This window comes from Lissotriton vulgaris, chromosome 2_1, assembly GCF_964263255.1.
Source record: "Lissotriton vulgaris chromosome 2_1, aLisVul1.2, whole genome shotgun sequence".
In the NCBI taxonomy this organism is placed as follows: Eukaryota; Metazoa; Chordata; class Amphibia; order Caudata; family Salamandridae; genus Lissotriton; species Lissotriton vulgaris.
The window spans coordinates 1,546,644,235-1,546,671,338 of NC_141687.1; the positions used below are offsets into that span (position 1 = coordinate 1,546,644,235).

Genomic DNA, 27,104 nt, shown 5'->3' on the forward strand with positions numbered 1-27,104 from the left:
GAGTGAGTGCGAGGAGTGACTGCCAGGCCTGAGGGGTGAAGGGTGAGTACCAGGGAGGTGAGGGGTGAGTGACAGACTGCAAACAGTAGGGAGCTGGGGTCTAGAAGGAAGTGCGGAGATCATCACTCGATGTGTGCCAGGCTGGGACGCACCAGTACCAGGCCAGACTTGGGTGGATGCAAGAACCTCTGAAAGGCGGGTGCCAAATCACTCGTAACCTTAGTACAGGAGTGGGGTGCGCAGGAGAGAGTAACATCTTCAAACAAGAAACTATTCAAAATCCTGAAAACTCCACTGTATGGTCTTGCAACCTTATGTGGAAAATAATTAGCAAATGAATGGGCTTCCGTACCGGATTTGCAGCTTGTTACAGCAACTTATTGAGACAAAGTTTGCATTGCAAATAAGCCAAAGCTAACACAATTTGAATTAGTAACGGTAAGATTCGCAATGAACTAGCAACAAGTTGAAAAAGCACACCAGAATTGAACAGAGGATACAGAATAATAAAAATGGGGGCAATATTGGTCTCCTTTTCACGGCTGACGGCCAAAAAAACAGTGTTGTGGAGGAATCGAATTCTGGTGGAATCAGAATTTTTAAAAGAGTCAATTTTTCATAACATTTCTTTTTTTTAAACAACTCTTTTGAACACACTAGTGTATAGTGCCATGCGAGTGCCACTGCCCTTCTCCTAAGACAACCTCTGTGAAACAAACTGATTAGAATAACTGTTTCCTGTTTAAAACGAAGTCCGGCACGAATGCAGTTTAGTATTCTGGTTATTGCTTGAAGGAAGGATAAGAAACCTGGTGTCTGTACCACTGATTTCTATGTGGATCGGAGAAAATGCATGGAGTGGTATGGTTGACAGGAGACGTGCAGGCTGCTTAAATATTGTAGAGATTGGATTGTCAAGCTCTAGTAAACGAGTGAATGCTGAATAAAACTAGAAACGCAAACACTCCACGGTGAACGCGGTCGTGAAAGTGTAACTGAATGCGATCGCGTGAAAGTGAAACTGATCGCGATCGCGCTACCTGGCTGAGAGGAGGCTGATCAGCAGTAAGTGGCTGGGGGGCGGGGTGTGGTTGTGCGTGGTTGTGTGTGTGGTAATGTGTGTGGTTGTGTGTGATTGTGTGTGTGGTTGTGTGATTGTGTGGGTGTGTGTGTGGATGTGGGTGTGTGTGGATGTGGTTGTATGTGTGGTTGGTTGTGTGTGTGTGGGGTTGTGTGGTTGTATGTGTTGTGTGTGTGTGGGGGGGGTTGTGTGTGTGGGGGGTTGTGTGGTTTTGTGTGTGGGGTTGTGTTTGTGTGTGTGATTGTGTGCGGTGGTTGTGTGTGTGTGTCTGGTTGTGTAATTGTGTCTGGGGTTGTGTGTGTGGTTTTGTGTGTGTGGTTGTGTGGTTGTATGTGTGGTTGTGTGTGTGTGTGGTTGTGTGCGATTGTGTGTGTGTCTGGTTGTGTGGGGTTTTGTGTGTGATTTTGTGTGTGGGGCTGTGTGATTGTGGGTGTGTGGTTGTGTGTGTGTGGTTGTATGTGTGGTTTCAATGTACACCTAGAAAAGATTTCGGGCAAAAACACTGTATTATTGGCTGATACAATGTCCAGCTTGTCTCTGGAGCAGATTGTTAAGCATGATACCCACGTGGCCGAACACAAGCTCGATGGGATTTACACCTCAAACACAAACATCAAAATTGTGGAAATATTGCCCGTCCCCAGGTCAGACCATAAAGTAATAACATTCACCTTGAAGGTAGAGCAGGTTAAACCAGCCACTGCTCCCCAGTCCAGGTGCGTCACCTATCTAGACTGGGCCAAGATTGACACTCCTAGATTACAGGAACAGCTTCTCAAGACTATTCCGGAACTTGGGTTAGATAGCAACCTAGCCGCTGATCAGGTATCCAGTTGGGTTAACTCAGCGGTCGAATCAGTAGCCCCCTGAAAAGGATTATCTCTAGGAGGAAAAATCCCTCAGAACCGTGAAAGCGCAAAAACAAGCATGCAGAAGGGCTGCGAGAAAATGGAGGGCAGACTATGAGCAACTGATGAATACAGAAGCACCCTGGCAACGTACAAAAAATTAATAATAAAGGAAAAAAGTAAATATTTTACAAGAAAAATAAATGAGGCCAAGAACTCCAGTAAGGAACTATTTCCCACTGTGAAAAAAATAACAAACCTCACCATTAGTAAGCAGGTAGAATGCAGCATTGAACTATGTAACACACTGGGACAGTTCTTCATTAATAAAGTTATATCGGTATGAGTCTTTTAAGACGACCAGCAAATCTGTTACCCCACAGCTACACATACATCCTAAGTATGGCATGCACACTGGAAACCTTAAACCGGGGTTCCACTTTCGACCCCATCTGTGGAACAGATTAAACAGGTGGTGATGACAACTAGGTCTGGGGACCTAACGGACCCCTGCCCACCTAAGGTGATGCACATGTTCCCAGATCTACTGAGTGAATAATTAAATTTGGTTTTCACAAAGATAATTCAGTCTAGTTGTTTCCCAGATGCCCGGAAAACGGTTTCTGTCCTCCCGTTACTAAAGAAGCCAAATATGGATCCGCATTTCATACCAATTTCGAGAATCCCTTTTCCAGCGAAAGTATTGGAAAAACTACTGAATAAGAAACTGTCAAAATTTCTAACCTCTGGAATTAGCCCTGGACCATTCACTGTATGGTTTCCCGTGAGGAACATGGAACTGAGACAGATCTGATCATCGCAGTTGAGGAACTCAATAGTGTATTGAATGTAGGTGGGAAGGCCGCCCAGATCCTATTGGATCTCTTGGTGGCCTTCGACACTGTAAACGACGATATACTCCTGACCCGACTAGCAGAACTAGGAGTTCATGAGACGGCACTCAAGTTGCAATTCTCATATTTGACCGATACAATTTTCACAGTTAAATTAGGAGATGCCACATCCAAACCCTTCAACTCACCATGCTTGGTACCTCAGGGGTCCTCCTTGAGCCATACCCTTTTTAATATATATGTTACCCCACTAGCAACTATAATAAGGAATTGTGGCTTCCTACCAGTCTCCTACGCAGATGACACCCAAATAGTGGTGTCAGTCCCAAACAAACTGGATGCAGCTTAACTGCCTAAAATTAAACGGTGTTAAAACCGAAGTTATGCTGCTTGGGACAGATATGAATTTTTGGTCGCCGAAATGGTGGCCGGATAGCCTAGGCAACTGCCTCTCCCCAGCGGACAAAGTTAGAAACCTGGGAGTTGTATTTGATAATAAATTATCTTTTAATGCTCAGATAAATAAACTGTCTTCCACTGTGTGGTATATTCTTAAAATGATTTTTTTTTAAAACGATTACCTTTTATTCCCCAAGAATCCTGTAAAACATTAGTAACAGCACTGGCCTTGTCTAGGTTGGATTACGGGAATGCCTGGTATGCTGGGATACAAATCCAGCATCTAACAAAACTCCAGCGTCTACAGAATGCAGCAGCAAGGTTGGTGCTGGACATTCCTAGATCTGAGCCGGTTGCCCACACACTAAGAGCCCTCCACTGGTTACCAATGGAGAAAAGTATAACGTTTAAGTCCGTTTGCCTAGCCTACGTGGCCCTTCACTGGGTAGGATCTCACTTTTTAAAAACTCATCTGAAACAGTATGAGCCATCCAGGAGCCTGAGATCGGGTCAGGCAAAGTTTATTCAGGTCCCTAAATTTAAGCAGGTCAGGTGGGGGAGAGAAGCTTTCTGCTGCAGGCAGCCAAGACGTGGAACCTTCTCCCTATTACAATAAAAAATAGTCCCTCGCTATTCCCATTCTGGAAAGATGTAAAAACCTGGCTTTTTACTTCTTAGTTAGAACATTATATCTCCGGCAGTTCTAGACTTTTACATTGACTTAGTGCCAAGACGTCCCTGGGCATTAGTGCGCTCTACAAATTTGCTAATCAAATCATTTCACATTTATTATTGCAATTATAGAACGGAAAAAAAGGGAATATTTTTATTTCACTGGACGACGAAAAAGCCTTTGACAGGCTAGAGTGGGGATATTTATTTATATATAAAAAAAGGATGGGATTCAGTAGAGAGTTCCTTACTTTAACTAGCGGTATGTATCACTCACCCACAGCGTCCGTATCATGTAGCGGGTTCACATCATCATATTTTAACATTTACCGCGGTACCAGACAGGGTTGTCCTCTTTCTTCATTACTGTTTCTACTGACTTTAAACCTTTCAGCTATTGGTATTAGAGCTAAAGCTGATATTAAGGGTATTTATAACGCTGCTGAAAAAATTAAAGCCTTTTCCTATGCAGATGATATCCTTTTAACTCTCATATCCAATATCGTCGGCTCTCTCAATTGAATACATTCTGGAACTTTTCTGGCTATAAAGTACAGATGACACATTTCACGAAGCACCCTTAGAGTAAAAGAGTTATCTAACGTGTAATTTAGGAGGATGATGTCCAATTATGCGATCCCGTGATTCTATAATGTAAGCAATGTTCTATACTAATGCACTGGGTTTGGTTTCGTTCAGTAACTTGAATATTCGCAGTATAAGGTACAAAGGGACTTAAATCTCTCAAATATTCCATCTTCTGTTTTGTCTATTAAATTGAAAAGGTTGAGTCCTTTAAACGAGTGAAATAAAATGTATGCTTATTTTTACCAAATGCAATTTGACTTTTAATTCAAAAGGGTGAAATTCTTACTGTGGGGAGGCTAATGTCTAACAGATGTTAGTTTGTGCTTCATATAATTTAAAACCTGTATCTAAAAAAATAACCATCTACAGCTACATAGTTTTAGAGAGTAAGCCAAGTTGAGCGTAGGAAATATGGTTAGGATAACCTTTGAACATTTAAAATCCACAAAATCCCCCTGTTTAAAGGATGGGCTGGTAGAAATTCCATAGTGGGCCATGGCGGATGTGAAACTTTTGTTATCTGTGGGAAGTAGCTTGGGCGGCTAATGGATGTAAACTCGTAGAGCCCAATGTTACTGGTGCTGCAGAATAAAAATGACGATTTGCCTCCTTAGGCAAAGTAAGGCCTTAAAATACGGATTCCACAGCATGTTGACTTACTCGTAGTACCTACCAGTACAAATTGAAACCCAGAAATGTCAGTTATGTTCAGGAGTTTCAGGGTACATTTTACCAGTTGCATGAATGCTATTACAGCGATGTTGTGGTTCTATGAAATTCCACGTGTGTCTCCAACCATAAGCTGTGTATTGGACAAAATGAGAAGGAGGAGGCACTTTTCAATGGGGGGAAATTAAGTGTTCATTGAAAATAGGTCTCTACCTATTATAAACATAGAGAATAATGTTGTAATGCTAAAGAGTAAATGCCTATGGTTGTTGTTTTTTTGCAAGACTAAATAAAAATGTTGGGAGGAAAAGTTGAACATTTTATATTTACTTTGTTGCTTTTCTTTCCAGATTTTTGGTTACATGACCGCAAGCCTCAATACTAATTTGTTTTCAAAGGTGGAAAGGAAGAACATATGCACATCCTTTTCAAATGTAAAGATAACCAAAGAAACTTCAGAAAATGGAATTGAAACAGTAACTGGAACATACAAAGACATTGAAAAGATTTATCAGTGTTTTCAAGATCTTCATCTGAGAAAGCAAGAAAGTAGAGAGAGTTTGCATTCTGGACTCTATGGCAGTTTGGAATTTGAGGAAAAAGAACTGTCCGTACGTGTTACCTCTGCGCAGTACGAATACTTTAATCATGTTTGTCTCCAAGAGATTGAAGAATTGAAGCAAAGATTTCACATCAGAATTGACTGTTCAGATAGTTCAGATGGCATGAGTAGCTTGCATTTCATAGCTCTCCATGATGGTGGCCAAGTAGAGAAAGCTCATCAGTCGTATGTTTATCTTTTTCAGAAGACAATGGCGGATTGGTCTCAGGAAGTGATTGAATTAGCAGACCGAAGTTGCTTGGATAATGTAGTAAAGTTGTTAAATGGAAAATATAAACGAATCCTAACAAAAAAGACCACCAATTCGCTTATACTCCGTGGCCCTAAGCATGAACTTTTGGAGGTGAAAAAACTCTTGAAATATATAAAAAACGAGCAAGTTGTAAAGCCTGTAGACTTAGTGATACAAACACATAAAAGGACTGATGGAGTTGAAGTGGATTTAAATCAGTTACAGCTCTGTCATGTTTTGATCCAGAAAGATATTAAGGAAATAGAGCAAAAGTATCTTGTGTCCAAGCAATTCAGAAATACTCATGGTCCAAAAGTTAGCATCATATTTACGCCTATAAAAGCAGATTTAGATCTCTCTGAGCATGCTTATGAACATTTTATCTTTGCCTTTCAGAGAGCAGTCAGCAATGTGAGTCAGAAAATAATTAACCTTAAGGATTTTCATCCACGTGGGAAGTTAAGCTCTTCAATCGATTTTGTGGCAAACCTTTTTTCCGATGTATCGTTCCAGATGGTAGACGAAAAGCTAATCCTTACTGGTTTACTCCCTCGTGTGATGGATGCTGAAAAAGAACTGCATTTTTTACTAAAGAGAGATTTGTCACACTTGAGGAATGTCCCCATAGACTCCTATAGCAAGAGCAAAGACTCTGACTTGACGAGAGAGAATTCATCCCCATTAAAAAAATCAGAAGCAGCTCCAATAGAAGAGCAAAAGGCTACTTGCCCCATTTGTCTTGAGATTCCTAGAAAGAAAAAGATACTGGACAAATGCAAACATGAATTCTGTGAACAATGTCTCAATACAGCAATGTTGCACAAGCCAGTCTGTCCTGTGTGCAATACGCCTTATGGTATTGTAATTGGAGATCAGCCAGATGGAAGAATGGACCACTACTGTACACCTGAAAAGCTTCCTGGTTACCACTGTGGCACTATAGTGATTGACTACTCTATTCCGGATGGAATTCAAGGGGTAAGTTTTTTTTTTTATATGCCTATCAAAATAAAACATGTTAAAGGCTTCGGTTTTTTATAAAGCAGTAAAAAAAAAATATATATTTATATATATATTACTATCAGTTCACAAGCTTTGAAATGATAAACCTGTTTTTTCAACCGTATTTGTCTCTCTCTGCTCTCCTCCTCGCAGCAGATGTGTGTTCAGGATGTGTTAAGAGCGCTTCAAGGGGTGTCCCCTGATTATCACTGGCCTCTGTGGGTCATAGATAGGAGAAAGTAAAATCCAGCTATTAAGTGTCAAAATGAGAACACGTGAAAGTGGGTGTAGTAAATGGAGAGACCTGAAAAGAACTTGTAACTAACCGTGGGCGTAGTACTACGCTACGAGGAGCGCGCGTAGTTTGCGCTACTATGCGAATTGCACGTAGCACAGTGCAAAAACGCATAGGGTAGCGGGCATTTTTTGCTTGCTCGGGGTCCTCAATGTCAAGTTGGCGACCGCGAGCGAGCAAAATCAACATCACGGCGAGACTTTTTCCTTGTTCGTGATCAGCAACATCAAGTTGCAGATTGCGAGCGTGGAAAATAAACCTCCCTGAGAGATTCTCAACGCGGGAAGGTCAGGTTTCTCATTGCGAGTGGTCGCGTATGCTCGCGATGAGAAACTACCAGTCCGCGTTGAGAAAGCATAAAACGACTGCTTGCACTGTGCAAAATGCCGTTTGCAATGATTACACACTGCGGACAAGCACCCGGCACTGTGCAATCAGTGCGAACTGCATTTCCCTACCGCACTACGCAATTCGCGTAGCATGCATAGTGCGAAGTGCACTTTGCGTAGCTATGCGTAGCGCTACTATACAAACTACGACCAGGGTTACTTGTAACTCACAAAGGGCATTAACAATTGGAAGTAGGGGCAAGAGTTTAAAACTACAAATTAGGTATGTGCATAAATGGGCAAATGTAGTGTAACTGGTGCTATTTGTTTCATTTGGCAGAATGAATCTCTGTAACTTTGTACTACAACAGCGGTGCCAAGCAACTACTTAAGTTGTATTTTTTGCTAGAAAGAAAGTATCTGCATGGTTACTTACAATCGTGTTTATATTTAATAGTGAAGTAAAACAAATACATTGGAGGAAGGTCTCAGAGCAGAAAATAACACTTTTCAAAAAAGAAAGTATGTTTCTCTGTTCGGCAGCCAGGACCGTTCAGATGGGGATGAAGGGTAGCTCTTGGGTGGAGAGGCTGAGGAGTGAGAAGGATCAGCTAACTTCATTCTGGGAACTTGTGTGTGAACGAGATTTGTTCTGATTAGTAAGTGTATTTTGGAAGATTATTTGGTGTACTTAAAAATATGAAAAATACATATTCAACATGGGAGATGGGGTCTGTAGTGTAGAATTCACTATAGGTTTGTGTCAACTTGTTTAAATAAGGCCTTTTGACCTTTGTAAGAGGGCCTTTTATTTGGAAGTGCGTGTAAGCAAAAAGGTAAAGAAAATTGACTAAGCATTCTCCAGGGCCATACATAAATTTTTCCATTTATTAACTTCATTCTTCACTTGGGAGTTCAGATATTCCTCTGCCAGCTTATATTTTGCTTTGTTACCGCAATTCCAAAATACGATATGCGCTTTTCCAAATTGCCATTGGCCATTCTCTGATATCTTCAGAGTCTGAAGAAGACATACCTTAGGTTTTGGTTCAGTTTACTATATAACCAGATAGATTTCTTAATTGTTGTATAATTTCTGAAATTGCTGGGACAGACTTATCCAGGTCAGAAACATGCATGCTCATATTATCTGCATATTAAGTTTTTAATGTGCTAATTTCTGTATTTAAATATTTTATCATCCTGACTAGTGGTTGTAATGCTATATTAAACAAAAACACAGACGACATGCAGAATTGGTTTTCCCTCTTTGGTGCCTCTAAGCTGTCTGAAACTATGCCATTGAAAATCATGTGTGCAATTTAAGGCTTCAGAAGTAAATTGTTATAGAAGGTATGTTGTTGGCAAACTGGGTGTAAGGACAGCAGGGCAATGGGGCAATGACTGTCAACTAAACAGATTTGTTGCTCAGCTCACTGGCGCTAGGTAGTGGTGATTGTTATTGACGTAGGGTAAAAAGGATGATGTGTGATCAAGGAGATGAGGTTTGTTTTCTATGGGTTTGGAGGCAGTATGTGTGTAGAAGCTCTGACTATGCATATTTTTTAGACTTTTGAAGGCCAATAGGTTTCTGTCATAAACTTGGGTGGTGATGGCACAATAAGTATTAATAGTGAGTTTTCTGGGGTGAGACAAGATAGTGGACAGCATCCAGTGTGTGGCCACCTTGCATTTCTGGCCCCTTGATTGTAGGGATTTTAGCTAGGAATGTGTCAAGCCATGCATCTGTTTTGGCTGTAAAGAAGAGGTCAGTCTTGGTATGTTTTTTATCTTTGGGCAATGAGAATTTCTGGGTTTGACCTAATTGTAGAATGTTTTAGCCTCTTTTCAGGCATATTTGGATATAGAATTTGGTGGCTATTGGATGGGGACTTTTTTGGGACCTCTCCTCTCAGGGTAGTGAAAACGTTTTCCATTTCCATACTGAAGAGAATGTAGAGTCAGAGTAGATAACTCAATTTGGGCTCACAGTGAGGACTAGATAGCCGTTAAAAAACATATTTTAGGTTTAGATGCTCAGTGCACTGTCTCCACCTTAAGTAAGACTGTAGTTTATACCCATCTGTACTAAAGATGTTTTTTTAGCTGTCACTCTTGTACAGAAACTTATTTTCCAGGCCGGTTAACGGAATGTTTAATGTTCAGTATGCTTTTTCCACAGTAAACTAGAAATGTAGTTTTATTCACTTGCATACCAAAAGCTTTCTACTTCTTAAAAAAAGGTTCAGGGGATTGCCGCCCTGCATAGCGACACGTTTTGGCACTCTTGTACTGGCCTGTTTTCTCCCCAGGTTTGTGCTGATTGATTGCTCTTCTCCCATTACTGGGTCCATCCAATCTCAAATGTTAAACGCACTGAATCACGCTGGGGTCATGCTCATACCGCGCACCTATTGGTAAAGATTTTTCTTTGCCCTCTGTTGCCCACTTCTTTCCTACCTACTCTAATTGTGAAGTGCTCTGATACCTGCCTGGGTCATGTTCGCGCTATACAAAACTTTATAAATAAATAAAATAAAATACTGCCACCCAGTTGTATCATTCTGGTGCTTATGATGGTCACAAAATCTATTTGAGAGGTGTGTTCAAGGCAAACTCGTCATTTGAAAGAAGAACTGAGCTTGCCAAGATGCATAGTGCACCTTGATATTAACATTTTGGGTGGTACAAACAACAGAGCCTACGCATGCAGATTAACGTGTCCAAAGCGCCCTATACCCTCAGCTTTTCTGAAAATGACTGTGACCGAATACGCCATTTTTTGGGCCGACGGACAGTGTTTCAGAATTACATCTAGTAAAAAGACAATGCTGTGCCCATCAAACGGAAGATACGCAACAATCCCCTATCCTCATGCTAAGAGGTTGATGCAGTGTTGGATAATTGGTTGATAGAGGGTATTATTGAACCAATTTCAGCGCATTCATGGCTATCATTGGTGGTTGTTGCCAAAAAGAGGAACTGCAGTATTAGACTGTGCATTGACTTGAAGCAATTGAACAAACAAGTTGTGGTAAAGAATCACCCTTTACCTCACACGAGTTTGTGGTCACCTTAGGTAATGTCAATAAGTTTTCAATATTGGAATTTACTGCGAAATACCACTAAGTTGCGTCACCCAAGAACTCATGTGACCTCATGTCATTTATCAAACCAAGTGGGGCGGGTAGGTTTTGGCACATGCCTTTTGGCCTGATTTAAGCATTTGCTATTTTCTCCAAAACAATAATCAAACTTTTCTATGGAGTGAAAGGCGTCCCAGCTTCCTAGGATGATGCACTGGTGTTTTAAGAGGATCAGCAAAGCCATCAGGACATATTACTGGAAGGTATTAAATTAATTTAGGCAGGCGGCTTAACCCTGAGAAAAAGGAGAAATGTCCGTTTTGTAGGGACCAAGTGGAATATTTGAGTCATGTTATTAGTGCCAATGGCGTTGTGCCCAAACCATGCCTGGTTTCTGCTATTGTTTAATCTCCATAACTAGGAACAAGGAAGAATTGATATCTTTGTAGCCCTATGTGAGTTCTACACAAAGATTATCAGGAACTATACTGTAGAGGTGGAGAGAGTCACTGCATCAACTAGTAAAGAAAGCTGCAGTGCAAGCGTGTTCTGAAAGAAGAAATGCAGAAAGCAATGTCTTTAAAGTTTTTTAATTAATCTTTTATCTCTAATTACTGTTGATGCCAGTCAAGCAGGACTGGGAACGATCCTTAGTCCGTCTACATCAGATGGGAACTGCCCCATAGCTTTTACTTCCAGCCAAACTGAAGGGTTCAGGAGCAAAGTACTCTGGCATTGAGCATGAGTTGCTGGTATTTGTGTGTGCTGTAGCCAGTTTTAAAAGCTTTATATGTGACATGCCATTTCTTATTAAAACAGATCATACATTCCTTGGTAATATTTTTAAAGTAAATGGGGGTCAAAGTGTCCCCACATATCACCAAGCTAGGGGGCGGAGCTTGTTCGCAACCGAGATGGGTGATTGACCCGTGAGCTCCCAAACACCGACGCGATATCCGCTCATTATCCTGCAGCTACGTCGACTGTACTACCAGGGACAGCCGTTCCTGATCTCTGGACGGCCGCTGCTACAACCTTGTGTGCCCCCGACTGCTGTGCAACCCCCCTGCACGGAGAAAGTGAGCCTGGCGTAGACGCCCTGGCTAGGCCGCAAACACCGGTCTTGGTTGGTGCGGGGGAGGGCGCGCCTGGGGCTGTGGCTTCGCGAGTGCCGGGGGTGTGAGCGGAGCATTGTCTCACTGGCACTGTTATCCCTCGCCTACACTAGCGGTGGTGTGTGGCAGTTGATGCTTGGTGGCCTCACGGACTGCGGCACAGCCCGAGAGGGGGGCTCGCCGAACTGCATTCACCCAGTGACGGGGGCCCATAACCTACAGAGGTGGGTCTTCCCCCCCCCCCCCCCCCCCCCCCCCCCCCCCCAATACTGCGTGACACTGCTCTGGGGACCTTTAATTTTACAGAGGGTACAGGATCGCCATTTTGTTTATTTAACGTCTTAGATTTCCCCGGACTGAACATGGTGGTAGCCGATCAGCCTTGTAGCAGTGCTCATTGTAGACTCTGATTGGTGTCTGTTTGGTGTGCCGGGAATGGTGCCCTCCGTCTGGATTTTGTTTCCCTGGAGTGAGGTAATTTCAAGTTATTGTTCAGCTGCAGATGCTGGGGTTCCGTGGAACACTTGCCTAGCTGTGCGTGGCTCAAATTGCTGAACTAGAAGAAAAGTAGTTAAAAACTACTAGTAGTAAGCACTGTTCCTAGGGGAAAAAAACTACTATTTTCCACTAAACTAGTGAATCCACTTGACTTGATGAAAAAATATATGTATATTTATTATGTTTTGTAGTCAGTTGTATTGCATGGTCATACACGTCTACACATAATTAACAATCAATCGATATTTTGTACCATAAATCACATACATGTATCAATATGTAAATCAATAAACATTAATGCTGCTACATGTGTATTCTACATGCTACATTAACTGTACCGCATATGTGGACACAAATTTCTTAAGAAAATGTTCATAACTAAATCATCATTTTTCCACAATATTTGTAGTCTTCAGCAATGCCCAATGCATTTCGGGACCCTTAGGTACCCTTCATCAGGGGAAAATCCTGTAAATACAAAACATAAATCACAAGGCTGTATCTATATTAACATAATGCAAAATACATGAGGAGCTTTATATTCATCACGACATTCAAAGGGGGGGGGTATAATTGCTGAACCTCAGCTGGGGGTGCAGCCTGAATCAGTCTTCTACAGCCCTTGGGCCCCTCCTTGCTGCCCACTGCGGTGCGGGGCCCTGTGATTGCCTTGCACTCCCCTTGGCTGTGCGATTTCCATGCTTTAATTGTCTGCAGTTGGAGCTGCCTCTACTCAAGCTACATAGTGCTGAGGAGCATGCCTGAGAAGCTCACTATAAGAACATACGGCTTGTCCCGTGGTCCTGGGGCCTAGCGCTGAAGGCCTGAACCCCTCTGGTGTGTGCGCTCTCTCTGTGCTTCATTGGTGCGCAGGTTGACCATAACGAGCTGTCCCCTCCCCATACGGTTGAATCCCTAGTGTGATGTTGGGTCTGTCTTACGACCCGCTGGAGGCCAGGATGGGCAGAGTGCACAGGGTGCAACCAAAGCTGTTGTTTGAGCAGAAAAGGTCTAAATCTCGAGTCACATCCGCAGAAGATTCCTCCAGAATGCAGAAGCAGCCCACAGAAGACTTGTATCAGGATATCCGAGTTCTGCTGGTGACCATGGAAAGAAACTTGCAGAGGGGTATCTCTGCTCTTGGCACTAGAGAGGTTAGACATGTCGGAACGGAAGCTGAGGAAGCACATACCACCCTTGACTCAGAACATAAACAACTTGACAGGGTGCTGCGGGTTTTGCAGGACAAGTCCGAAGATTTGAAGGTGCGGTCTCAACACTGCAACCTCAGGATTACAGGTCTGCCGGAGACAACCCACACGGGTAATATGGAGCAATTCACTGAGAAGCTTCTGAAGACACTGCTTGGCGAGGACTCGTTCTCTGCCATGTTCGTGGTAGAGAGAGCGCACCGTTCCCTGGGAAACCCGGCCACCCCCGGGGGCGCCTCCCCGCCCGATCATTGCAAACCTGCTCAACTATCTTGATGAGGATGTGGCGCTTAAGCTGGCTAGAGAGAAGCAGCCATTGGGGTTTGAAGGCTCCATGATTTTGCTATTCCCGGACTTCACTATCCGGGTTCAGGAGGCACGCCGACAGTTCGCACCAATGAAAAAACATCTACGTGACCTTGGAGTGGATTACGCTATGCTTTACCCGGCGAAACTGTGCGTCAACAGACCGGGTTGCTCCCAAATCGTTACGGACCCAAAGACCCTCCAGAAGGCGCTGAAGGAATGGTTAAGGGAGCAGCGTCACAGTCCGGAGCGGCAGCTGCTGGACGAGGCAGTGGGGAGGACAGTTGGATGAGCAGGACTGAACACTCCTTGATGCCTCTTTATGATGAGTATATTGATGATCTGTGATCGTGGCGTAAACCCGAGAGGCGTTGGGGGAGGAGGGGTTGTGTATTTGCTAACTGTTCTTGCTCGTTCTGGTGGCTGGGATCGCATCTCGGATACCTCTGCCACCCCCAGTTGTTATGGCGGGCACCATGGAGGGAGGGTATCCGCTGCAGACTAGGAGCTGAGTGGGTGCGCCACACTGCTGTGGGGACTCTATATCAGAGGGTTGGATCCCGGGAGGGGGCGTCTGATCTCACAGACTGTATTTCAACGTAGTCATTCATAGGTCTCACTTCTACTGAACCGAGGTCACTGTTTAGGTGGAACTGTGAGGGTCATTCTATGCTGTGTAGATGCATAATATGTTTTTAGACGGTGATGTGGGAAGGGCCTTGTGCTGGCCTGTCAGATCCTCTAGTTTGATGAGCAACCTCTGCTCACGTGTGAAACACACCTGAGAATGTTCATGGGGGATTTTCTTTCGGAAGGGGAGAAGATGGGGCAGAATCGCAACCTTGTTGGGGTTGGTCTGCTGGGGGAGGGTGTGGGTTGGGTGGTTTGAAACGTGGTTTTTATTGTTTGATTTTTTTTCTATCAGTATGCACGTGATCTACTAGTTAGCTGTTGGAGGCTTGGGTCAGACTGCGTAACTCACATGATGACAGGACCCAATAACTATGATGCCCATATGTCAACTGATACCCTTTGGGCCCTCATGTGGAATGTTAGGGGGCTGAACGATCACAGGAAGCTCTGTAAAGTGTGAGAAATATTTACTTGGACAGAATATAGACATAGCCCTACTCCAGGAGATGCACCTTCCCCCCCAGTAGCCCACTACTGTGACATAGAGGGTTGTTAGAAAAGAAAAACACACTCACACACACACACACGCACACACACACACTTACACTTTTTTTCTCTCTCTCCACCCCCACGAGGAGTGCTGACATGAGTTAACCCTAAATCCCAATTTTCATTGACATCATTAAATAACCCCTTCCCTGCTCATGACGAGCTCAGCTCGTCATGAGGCACAGTTGAGCTGTGCTGATGACGAGCTGAGCTCGTCATGAATAGAGCCTAAGTGCAATTTCCAGCACAGGAGGGGAATTGCCTTAGCAGCCAAGGTGTTAAAGACAGCGATGGCCGTTATGTTATTTCCAGGTGCCGCGGTAAAGGTATGGAATTAATGATTGTTAACATATACGGCCCTAACTTCGACTTTCCAGAATTTTATAGAACATGGGCACACATTGTTGGTAGTCTGTTGGTAGTTACACGGAGGGGAGTTTGCTGTGGGGGAGAGCCCTGAACCTGGTCAGACACCCATGAATAGATAGATCTGGGGGCCAGGCGAGACGTCCCTCTGCAGCGGCCGGGGCACTTGAGGTCCCCATGGTTAACCTTGACCTATGTGATGTCTGGCACACGCTGTATCCAGACAGGGGAGGCTACACTCACTACTGCTTATCATAATTTTCACACCCGGATTGACTATTGGTTGGCTTCCTTTCAACTTACTGCCCAAGTTAGAGAATGCTTAGTGCTTCCTCGCTCTCTATCGGATCATTCTCCACTGCTAGTGGTTATTTCTGCTTCCCAGAAGATTATTCTGCCGTTCACATGGCGGTTTTCCCCCTTACTCACTACTAGACCCGGTCTTTAAGGAAGACCTCACTGAAGCCATTGAAAATTTCTTCACCATTAACGTGGGTTCTGTAGATAGTTCTCCGGTTGTTTGGGAAGCCTTCCAGGTATATATCTGTGGTATAGCCATGGTCGAACACTCTGGTTTTCTCTGCTCCATTCGACGGAGACTAGCCGAGCTGGAAAATAAATTGGGAGTTTTAGAGAAGCGCCAACTAACGCGATGCCGATGTAGCAATAACACGCAAAATAAGACTTGCTGGTAGAATACCTTGAAGCGGCGGGTTCATGGTGAAGGAGAAAGGCCTGGCTCTATTCTGGCAGAACTTCTGACGAAAAAGCGTAGTAAAACACAGATCCCCGAACTTTTATTGGCTTACGGTGAAGTTCTTACCGAGGAAACTGACATAGCGGACAGGTTCAAACAATTTTACGCCAATCTCTACCTACACATCTCGTTCGTCGGGATCGGAGGAGGACATTTTAGATTACCTTGTGCATATTAAATTGCCATTTCTCACCAACACTTATCGTGAGTTTCTCATGAGGCCCATAGAAAAACATGAAAATCAGTTGGCCCTTTCGGGTATGAAGGCCTCGGGCGCCTGGCTTTGACGGCCTTACGGTTGCCTTCTACAAAGTGTTTATCAAGGTTTTACTCCCGCACTTATCTGCCATTTGTGTCTCTGGCACAATGCCACCCACAATGCGTGAGGCAATCATAGTTCAGGGCTCGACAAATCTAAAAAAATCTCACTTGACCTGCAGGTCGAGTGAGTAGACTTTTCTACTCGACCTAACAGCAATGCACTCGACCCACAATTGATCGCATTTTACCCCAATATGACAAACTCGGATATAAGATGAAACTGCTGCACAGCACTAGAAATGGAAGGGCACTAACCACCAAGCATACAGTAACTCACAGTGATCCCCACGAAGATGATGATGTTTGCAATTTAAAGAAACCATGTGCTCCACGGCTAAGCCGAAACGCTGTTGAAGATGAAAAAGGAAAACGTAGACACAGAGCAGTAAGCTTCTAGTCTCTAACTAGTTTAAGTGTTTACCATATGGGAGCAGTCTGCTATTATGTAATCAATAAAGTTCTGCCTGCTGGTGGGCTATCAGATGACGAATGGCTTAGTTTTGTTGAAAATGTGGTAACCAACACCCTCACACGCTTTTCAATGACCACAGCATAAATGTATATTCGGGGATTACAGCTGCATGTCATTTGAAAGCACCAGTTTACACCACTGTGCCCAGTGTTAATCCAGTCAATTAAGTAAAATATTTCTGATAGACTTAGTTTAAAAAGGACTGGTTGGTCCCATTTTATAGATACACTTTTATTTTCAGCTTCAAAATTAAGGAATGGCAAAGGAGAGACTTCCAAACTCTTTGTAAACTCAGACTTAAATCCAGGTGAATCAGAAGTGGCCTCTATGGAGCGTTTGGTGCCTGTGCGAAACTAGTCATCAAGAAGTCCACTGCTTCGAAAACCTATGAACCTGACACCCAGAAAAACACAATTCTATATCAAACAACTTTCTACTCCAGAAAAACACTATTTCTACTCCAGAAAAACACTATTTCTCCTGCGGGTGGACAATGAAAAACGGCAGATTTGTTAGAAAGGATGCTACCCAATTACCCAATTACGAGTAAAACCAAAGGAAAGCTAATGCAAAGTTGCAGATGGAGTGCTTTCAAGCAATAACCGGCACAAATGGATTATCCTGCAATTGTCTCACAAGAGGTAGTGCTACCTTCCCTGACAAAGCTAGACATGATCAACTTGTAGGTAAACCTTGTACAGGGTATTATGATCGGAATAATGAGCATCTGGAGAACATGAGTCACACAATGATTAGCCAACTGTTACATGCTCAACGGACTGTGCTGTGTCAGGCTCCGTGAGGCAGCCTGTGTGATTACTGCGTCACAGATAGCCTGTCACTGGGGTGGACCGCCACGTCCCCTTTTGCTCATTCTTGTGTCAACGGATAGGTTGCCAACTTGGAAGAAAATGTGCTCAAACATTATTCAGATATCATATTTGCATCTAGGATATTAAAACAACAAAAGGGCTAATCTGAAAAATAACCCAGTAATGAGCCAGGACGGAATATCAATGCTTCTCCATGAAACATGCAAGAAATCTCCACTACAAGGGGCCCATACAAATATTTAGAGCCCAGTGAGACCCGCCATAGACCATGAACTGCAGAAACAATATGTACTGTATGTGCCTCCAGTAGGGGTCAGGGAGGATTGTGTCGATGATGCTGGTGCACTAGAGGAGACTTCCACCTTTTCTCCAATCCACAATAAACTAGTAGTTCAGGCAGAGGTTCATTCCATAGTGCATATATACTTATTGACAGCAGTAACCGTATATTCATTAGTGTCAGCATTATTCCTTGAACTGTACTGCCTCCGACAGTAATAGCAAGGGTAAGGAGGATGCTTCAATTTAATCTCGCACCCGATATACCCGATTGAAGTCCAAATAAGAGTAACACAGGGGTAGTAGAAACTAGCAGATTCAAACTAGCAAAGAAAATTATGAAAAACGAATTTACGGGTACTGTTCACCACAGTAGTACATTGATTGAGGGCTGTAGGACAGGAGAGGGGCTGGCGATAACAGTGCGATTGACAATGGGACAAGTAATAATGAGCCCCCTTTCCAATTGTCAAAGAGGAATTGTAGAATAATGATACAGGAATAACATCCCAGTCTGAAGTATCAAAGAAAGGGTTTCCAATTCTCCAAAATAGAAAACAGGGTTTTTTTTGTTTGCTAGACAAAAGAAAATAAAAGTAGACAAGGTTTGATACGATATCCATAAGCTATGCTGCTTACATTAATAAATCACACTCACGGACTGAACTCGCACACAACACAGGCAGCGGCGCGCAAAGAACAATAGCTCAGCGAAATCAAAAAGACACTACTGCTCACTGTGATAAGTTTTGCGGTCGGCCTAAATGAAACTTAATGTAAAAACTGACTCACCTCTGCCAAATCGCCCTGCACTCTGTCCCGAGTCCTGACTCCACAGAGGAGAGCGCGTGGTGGCGTGCTACGTCACTGCTGCACTTTAAGCAGCACAGCACCGGGGCAGGCCAGGGCCGTCATTGGTAGCGCTTTCGCGCGCTACATGATTGACGGCCCTGGCACCCAAACAATACATGTGCATGATGCCCCCTAAAGCCTTCCACGGCGCACCGCACCTGCGTGATATGCATGATGCCCCCTAAAGCCTTCCACGGCGCACCGCACCCGCGTGCATGATCCACAATGCTGCCACCTAGAGCCTTCCATATGCTACTGCACCTACCAGAGGCACTCGCCAGGCCGGTCAAGTAGGCCTTGAAACTGACTCGACCTGCACAAATTTCACTCGCATTTGCGAGCGGGGAGTACATTTGTCGAGCCCTGTAGTTGCAAACCCCAAACCGGGGAAGCCCACGGAGGAGTGTGGGTCTTATTGCCAGCTCTCCCTGCTAAATGTGGATACTAAATTATTTGCCAAGATCCTAGCTAACCACTTAGGTCCTTTAGATCTGACACTGGTTGCACCGGAGCAGGCAGGGTTTATCCCGGATAGGAACCTCACCTACAATCTTCGCACAGTATTCGGGGCCGTACAACATATCAAACAGAACTCTAAGGCAGCCGTGATTTTTCTTGACATAGAGAAAGCCTTCGACTCTGTCGAATGGTCATTCATGCGCCATGTGCTGACCTCCTCCAGAATAAAAATAGGAAACTTAGTGACAGATCCCCTTGTCATTTCTAGAGGGACGAGACAGGGTTGCCCGCTGTCTCCCTTATTATACGCTCTGGTGGCCGAGCCCCTGGCATGTGCATTGAGGGAGTACCACAGCCTCAAAGGTATCAGTTTCCAGAAGTATGAACTCATAGTATCCACCTACGGAGATTACACGTTATTCTACAGTTGCAACCCTGAGGAAAATCTCTCCTCTGTCTGACGGGAAGTGGTGAACTTCGGAGCACTGTTGGGATTGCGTGTTAACTGGCTCAACAATCTCATTGAGACCGCAGCTGGAGCTCCTCACTATACCATACTAGGAGATTTCAATTTTCATTTGGAATCCCTCACTGACAATGACACTAGCTTCCTCATCAGTGATTTGCTGGCAGCTGGACTTCGCCAACTTGTCACCTCTCCCACGCATAAGGCAGGACACACCCTTGACGGAATATTTACCAACAACCCTGACATCATAGTATCCACCCCAATCCCTCCCACCTGGACAGATCACTCTGCAGTTCTCTTCACCATCATACCTAGATAGTCCCCTCCCTCACAAGCCAAACCCATGTCCCCCTCATTAACAAGCGATTGGAAAAATATCGACATCTCCCTTCTTACTTCCATGCTGACAAACTCCCTCAATGTGGTGGAGTCGGATCCGGTACTAGCATCTAGCAATTACCTAACTCACTTGGACACTGCTTGTAGCACTTTGGCACCCCCTAAGACTACTCTCCGTAACCGGAGGTTTCCTTCTGCCCCTTGGTTCTCCGAAGCCCTTCGGCTACAAAGACAATACTGCAGAAACCTTGAAAGACATTGGCGCAAGCATTATAACCCTCTCGATAAACAAATCTATAAATGCGCCTTGGCCAAATACAAAACACTCATCTTCTCTGAAAAAAGCAACTACTGCATTACCCAAATCAACTCGGCACACAATTCGACTAAAAAACTATTTCAGGGGGTCAACCATCTTTCCAATCCCCATAACCCACCCCCTGACGCTTCCCAAGCCCTTTGCAACTCCCTGGCAGAATTCTTCTCGGACAAAGTTACCTCTATTTTTTCTGCCTTTGTTCACGCACCTCCCCCCACTCAGAACACTTCTGTGCATGTTTCCACCATCAATTCCCCTACTTTTCCTAATTTTAATCAGGTTTCTTAATAACAGATCTCTCATTTAATTTCCACGATCAGATCAGGCTCACCTTTGGATCCTTGTCCTCCTTCCGTTCTCAACCTCATCCCGGAGGTCATTACCCCTGCCATAGCCAACATTTGTAACACCATGTTTCTCACAGGCTCCTACCCCTCCGTTTGGAAAAAGGATATCATTAAGCCGCTTTTAAAAAAACACTCTCTGGACCCCGCATCATCCTCCAGCTATAGACCTATTACCTGTCTCCCTTTTCCTTCTAAGATTTTTGATAATCTAATGAACAGACAGCTATCCGAATTCATTGACACCAATCATCTGCTTGATGACACACAATTCGGCTTCAGGCAAGGACATGGAACTGAGACGGCCCTCATAAAAGCGGCTGACGAAATCAGGATGACCTTAGACAAAGGCGGGGCGGCAGTTTTGATACTGCTTGATTTGTCCGCGGCCTTTGACACGGTCGATCATGCCATCTTGATCGACCGTGTCTCAGCGATGGGAATCCAACACAAGGCTAAAGAACTTCTTGCCTCCTTCTTAGCCAATCGCACCCAATCCGTAAAATTAGGCCCTTTCTTCTCTCCCATCTTCTCCCTTCCAGGTGGAGTGCCGCAGGGCTCCTCGCTAAGTCCGACCTTGTTCAACATTTACGTTTCGGACTTAGCGAGGATGATTAAGTCTCATGGCATCAGTCTCACAACTTACGCTGATGACACCCAGCTGGTCCTATCAGTTCATCATGATGGAGACACAGTTGCAGCTAATTTTCGAGAGGGAATGCTTGCCATCAGCTCCTGGGTGACTTCTAATTGTTTAAAATTGAACTCTGGAAAGACGGAGGTCATGACCTTTGGGAAGCTCAAGCCTAGCTGGTCCCCCCCATTGGTGGCCTAGCGAGATGGGTCCTCCACCTCAACCCGTTACCAAAGTCCGAAATCTCAGGGTCGTGTTTGACGACAGACTGCTCTTCAATCAGCATGTATTGGACCTATGTACAAATGGCCTACTGCCATGCGTTCTGCTCTAGTCTTTATCGACTACTATAGTAAGTAGATCTGTATGGAATTTCTTGATTCTTCTACTACTAGTAATGTTCTTGACTTTTTCAAACAAGTTTTTCAGAGGGAAGGATTTCCTGTAGAAATAGTAAGTGATAACGGTTCATAATTTGTTTCTGTTGCAATGTCTAAATGTTTAAGTTAATGCAAAACTCGCCTGAAAGCATTGTACCATTCCCAAAGCAATGGCCAAGTTGAGAAAGCTAACCACATTATTGAGTAGACCCTGTGGCTAGCCTTGAAAAGTAAGCTACCTGTCGAGAATGCTTGAAGTACTCGCCTTTGGGAGTATCACACCTCTCCTCACAGAGTAACCAATAAAACCCCTTACGAGTTGGTGAGAACTGCAGCCCCATTGTTATAAAAAAAATTAAATGTCTCCCTGAGCTGTAAATGTAGCGCGGCAAAGATAAGTAAAACACTATGGATAGGATTATGAATTGTCAAGCCAAAATGAAGTGTTGAGACTAGAGAAAATTAGCCATTCCCAGTAGAAAATGTGTTGGAAACGTAGTCCAGATTAGACGTCTGCACAAGTTCGGGGTGACAAGTTTATTGATTCCATGAGAGTAGTCCTAAGGTTGTTGGTGGAATAAGTCCCGTGCTGTTCTGGTTCTCCCGGACATATTTTTTCTTCCCAAGCATCAAGTGAGACTGACTGGGTTCCTACAAGAATTCCGGGGAATCTTTCTCTTTTACCTACCGAGTTACAAACCCCTGTCATCACATGGTGTGTTTCCGTCACATGATTGTAAGAGAGATTCTCCCAGCACACACACGTGCAAGATTCTAGCATATCACGTCTACTGCCCCCATGTAAGGTAGAACTGCCAGGCGTGGTGCGTCCATTGGGGCGTGGGGGCGTTGCCCGCCCGCGCAGCTCCCTCTGTGTCTTTGAGCTTCAGTAAACTCTCAGTTTACTTAAGTTCAGAGACGCCGACGGAGAACTGACAATCATGTCAGTCAGTATGATGTTGGACCCCCTTGCCTGGGCGGTCCGGCGTCATATTGACTGACATGCATTGTCAGACCAGCCAGGGACAGGCAGCAGCACAAGTGCGCATGAGTGGGGAAGGTGAGCAAATTTTTCACCCGTGCCCAGTCATGCGCACTTGTGTTTGCACTGGCTTGCGCATGCCCATTAGTAGCCCTTCGGTCTCCTAATGGGCAGGCGGCGGGCAAAAAATAAAAATCTCTCTGCACCTAAAAGTTAACGTATTCGTCTGTAATGCAACTGGCGCTCATGTAGGACTTGTTCACATATTTGTAAAAATCGGTGCTTGTGAAGTACGCTAATACATTGTTCCTACCTTCGTGGGCTCTCCCTGAGCCGGCTGCACAAGTACCCCATGCAAAAAAGCAGCTCACCAAATTATTTATTTACATTTCTCTCAGCGCAACCCTCAAAAGCCCCAGCTGTTTAATTGAATTACACAACCCACCCTCCCCAGCCCGCATCGATCAGCACGTTATACGTCAGCCAGATGGATAACTTTCGCCAAAGCAAAGTCAAGTGCAATCCCACACTTGCCAATTTGACCCGAGCGCGGCGTGTACTGTGTGTGCGCTCCGTGTGTAATTTTGTTGTATGTGTTTTCATGTCTGCGTGTGTGGTAAACATGCCGTGGCGGTTGCGGTGCCAGCCACCTCGGGAAGACTTTCACAAAGGAGGAGAGCCAGCCACGAGAAAGGAATCTTTTCTAAATGCACCGTCTGAATGGAATGCCAAAAAAACCTGCTAGTTAGAGCGAGTTTCTTAACCAAGCCTAATATACATATTTACAACAGTACTACCCGACCTGAGAAGCCCTATGCACAGTAAGGATCCATTTGCTAAAGGATAAAATATAGAAAGAAAGGAAAATCGCATCTAGTCCTCTTCCTCTCCTTTTCGGATTTATATAGGAGCAGTAAATAATGTGTGCACGCGTTTCAAGGAAAGTGAATTGAACCTATATAAGTTCAAATGTTTGATCCAGAATCGCACATTTCATTTTTGTCAGCACGTCATTTTAGCTCAAAGAGATCATTTTGGAGAAGCGAGTACAGTGTAAAGTGCTGGCAAAATCGCCCAAGAAATAAAGGCCTTAATACAAGTGCCCCTGAGCAATGCTGGAATTTATCTAACCTTTAAAGTCAGACACCCCAGGGTACGGAATTTATTGGATGTCATAAATGTAACCCATTTTGCCTTTTTATGAATATCGTGGCTTTTGGTGCTTAGTGCACCAACATCCGTATGTGCTCGTAAATACCGGGCCTTTTCCAGAAGGTCCAGCAGGTTTCCATTTGACCTGCCAACAATTAAAAGAGAGAACTTTACCACACCGGTACTTGTCGAGTGTACTAAACACCACATTGTTTTAATTACAATCTTTGCCCAAACATCTGCTTGTGCTGATTGTGCAAGAATCTCAATTTGCACAACAGTTATATCTGGCCCTGTAGAAACTGCCACAGCCTTTGGCAGCCTACACGCTGTGAGTCAGTTGTGGAAGGTGCGAGTCACTTACACAGTGAAACCACTTCATGGTCCCCTTGCAGCGCCGCCGTACATCTAAATTCCGACAGAATATGCAAAAATCGCGAATGCCGGCTGAAAATAATGCTTGGTTGCCAGAAAGTGAAGTGTTAGTGTTTACTACTGAAGTTGCCTAGTTGTAATAAAATTCTACAAGATCTCAGAAGCCGCAGCAATGCTCACAATGAGGGTGACTACACAGCTGGAAACAAATGTTTTTTTTCTCCAGGAACAGGTGACATGATCTTTGGGTTGGTTGAATGTGTGTGCTGGGGCAGAGAATATAGTGAGCACTGTGTGGTGATCTGTATTGCGTAATGCCTGCCAGAACTCCATGATGTCACCTGTGGGTTTCCATGTACTGAGCATTCCTCCCCAGTGTTCCCTGTTTGGCAGTTGCAGCTGCTGTGTCTCCCCTTCATGCTGGACGGCTCTCTTCTCCTGAATAAACCTCTACTACAGTTCCTGCCTCCGCCTCATCTTTACATTGGCGACGAGGATGGTCAGCTGTTCTTCAGCTGTCATTTCAACTCACAAAACAATCTCTTCAAGCAAAACGGTTTGATTTTCAGAACATTTTTCCTCTCTACGACCTACTTCCATGTGAGTACTTTTACTTATACTTTCAACGCGCTGTACCTACTGAGAGCCGTCGCAGCCACCAGACTCTTTTACTATAACTTGTTTTGTTACTTTTTGCGCACCTTCCAAGCCTCTTCACGTGCTTCAAGCTGCCTAGCGCACTGTTAAACTGTGTTACTCGGCCTCATCCTACCTTCAATCTACACTTCAATCTACCTGCGCTACGTGTGGCTTTACTCCTTATTACCTGCGCTGCGTGTGCCTTCATCGTCCAGCACTCCTTGTGCTTTCATCGTCAGCGCTGTGTGTTTCCTCACCGCTTGTCCCTCCACCGTCAAGCTGCGCTTCGGAATGATGACGTAGTGGAACTTTCGTCTTCACCCAGCGCCTGCACGCATTTGGTGTCCATAGCAACCTGCACGTCAAGACGCTCTTTCTCTGTGCTAACCACCGCGTCTTCACGACGTTCTCCCTGACACCTTCACGTCACAAAGGCTTCACGTTTTTTCTAATCCAGCCTTCATTGTTTTGGCTATGTGAGCTGTTTCAACACATCATTAAGTTTTTCTTTCTTGCTGATTTCAAGTCTCATTATTCCTGCCGCGCACAGCCATTCAACCTTTATTTTTACCACGCTGATGCGCATTTTACCACGCTGATGCGCTCAGCTTTAAGCCATTCAACCATCATTTTTACTACGCTGATGCGCACAGCTTTCATTATTTCATTTCTCTACGCTGATGTGCACAGCTCAAGCACACAGCAAAAGATAAACTCACCTTTTCTCGCGCTGATGTGCACAGCCTATTCTTTCTACATCAACACTTACACACTGAAGTATACGGTCTCTACACGCTGACGTGCACAGCTTCTGCACGCATTTTTCACACCGAAGTATACAGTCTCTACACGCTGACGTGCACAGCTTATGCACGCTCTACACGCTGACGTGCACAGCTTCTGCACGCATTCTTTTCTCAATATGCCGATGTGCACAGTATCTACTCGCTGATGTGCACAGCTTCCACATACTAATGTGAACATCATCCACTCTTAACAAAGACAAACTACTTACAATTTACAATATTTACTCTTGTCTTATAAAATTTTATTGTCATTTTATTGTTCGCCTCCTTGCACCTAAGTCTTTCACCATAAAGGAAAAATAGAAGATCTTACAATGCAAAACGTATCTCCTCCAGCTCCATTTCTTCAGACTCCTGGTGATCCTCCTCTTGAATGGAAGCTTTGGTTGAGATCTTTTATGGCCTACTTAGGAGCAATCGATGGTCTTAGGTACCGTGCTGAAAGGAAAAAGAGTCTAATGTATTATCATCTTGGTGTGGAAGGGCAGAATGTTTTTGACCATCTACCTATCTATGTTCCACCTACTGGTGAAACCCCTGATGAATTCGAAATAGCTATAGCTAAATTAGACAAGTACTTTGTTAAGACTAAGAACATGGTTGTGCATCGTTATAAATTTTTCACCAGAGCTCAAAAACCCGAAGAAAGCATTGATACTTTTGTTACTGCTTTAAAAATACTTGCGTCTAAATGCGAATTTGACAATTTCACCTCTCAACTTATTAGAGATCAACTTGTTGCTCGCTGTTCTTGCAAACAAATCCAAGGGAAACTACTATCCTGCAAAGATCCTTCTCTCGACAAGGCTATCGATATAGCCAAAAGTATTGAAACATCCTTAGAAGATTCCAAACAATTAGAAGTCTCTCTTTCAAACACTTCCATTTCTAGTGCTGTTTCCACTAAGATGCCTCTTCCTACCAAGACTTCTAATTTTACTCCTCGTGACTCTCGTGGTTATTTCAAAAGAATGGGAAACACTAGTTTTAGAAGACCTTTCACACCTAATAGACAATACAACCAAAGTACTTTTTGTTTTAGATGTGGCTCTTCTTACCATGCTTCCAACTTTAAAAATTGTCCTGCTGCCAACCAACAATGCACTCAATGTGGGAAAAATGGTCACTTCTCAAGGGTCTGTATGAGAGGTAGAAGAGGTAATGTGCGTTGTATCATGAATGAGAATGATTCTTCCCAAGATTTAAATTCTTTTGAACATTCGACTGAAAATTCTGTATGTGATGTAACCAATCAGGAATATGTAGTTGTGGTAAAAGACAATGACACTATCAGTCGTACCTTTCTTGTTCCTGATCCTGAAGTTGATGCCACTATC

The 27,104-nt window shown here is 44.1% G+C and overlaps 1 protein-coding gene across 5 annotated transcripts in view; it reads left to right on the forward strand.

Annotated features, from left to right (window-relative positions):
• The window catches only part of DTX3L (deltex E3 ubiquitin ligase 3L), a 212,631-nt gene that overhangs the window by 82,999 nt on the left and 102,528 nt on the right, over positions 1–27,104 (forward strand). For all 5 annotated transcript variants that reach the window (XM_086957421.1, XM_086957422.1, XM_086957424.1 and 2 more), the window contains exon 3: positions 5,462–6,943. In XM_086957421.1, coding sequence (XP_086813547.1) covers positions 5,462–6,943 — 1,482 coding nt within the window. The remainder of the gene's footprint in view (positions 1–5,461; positions 6,944–27,104) is intronic.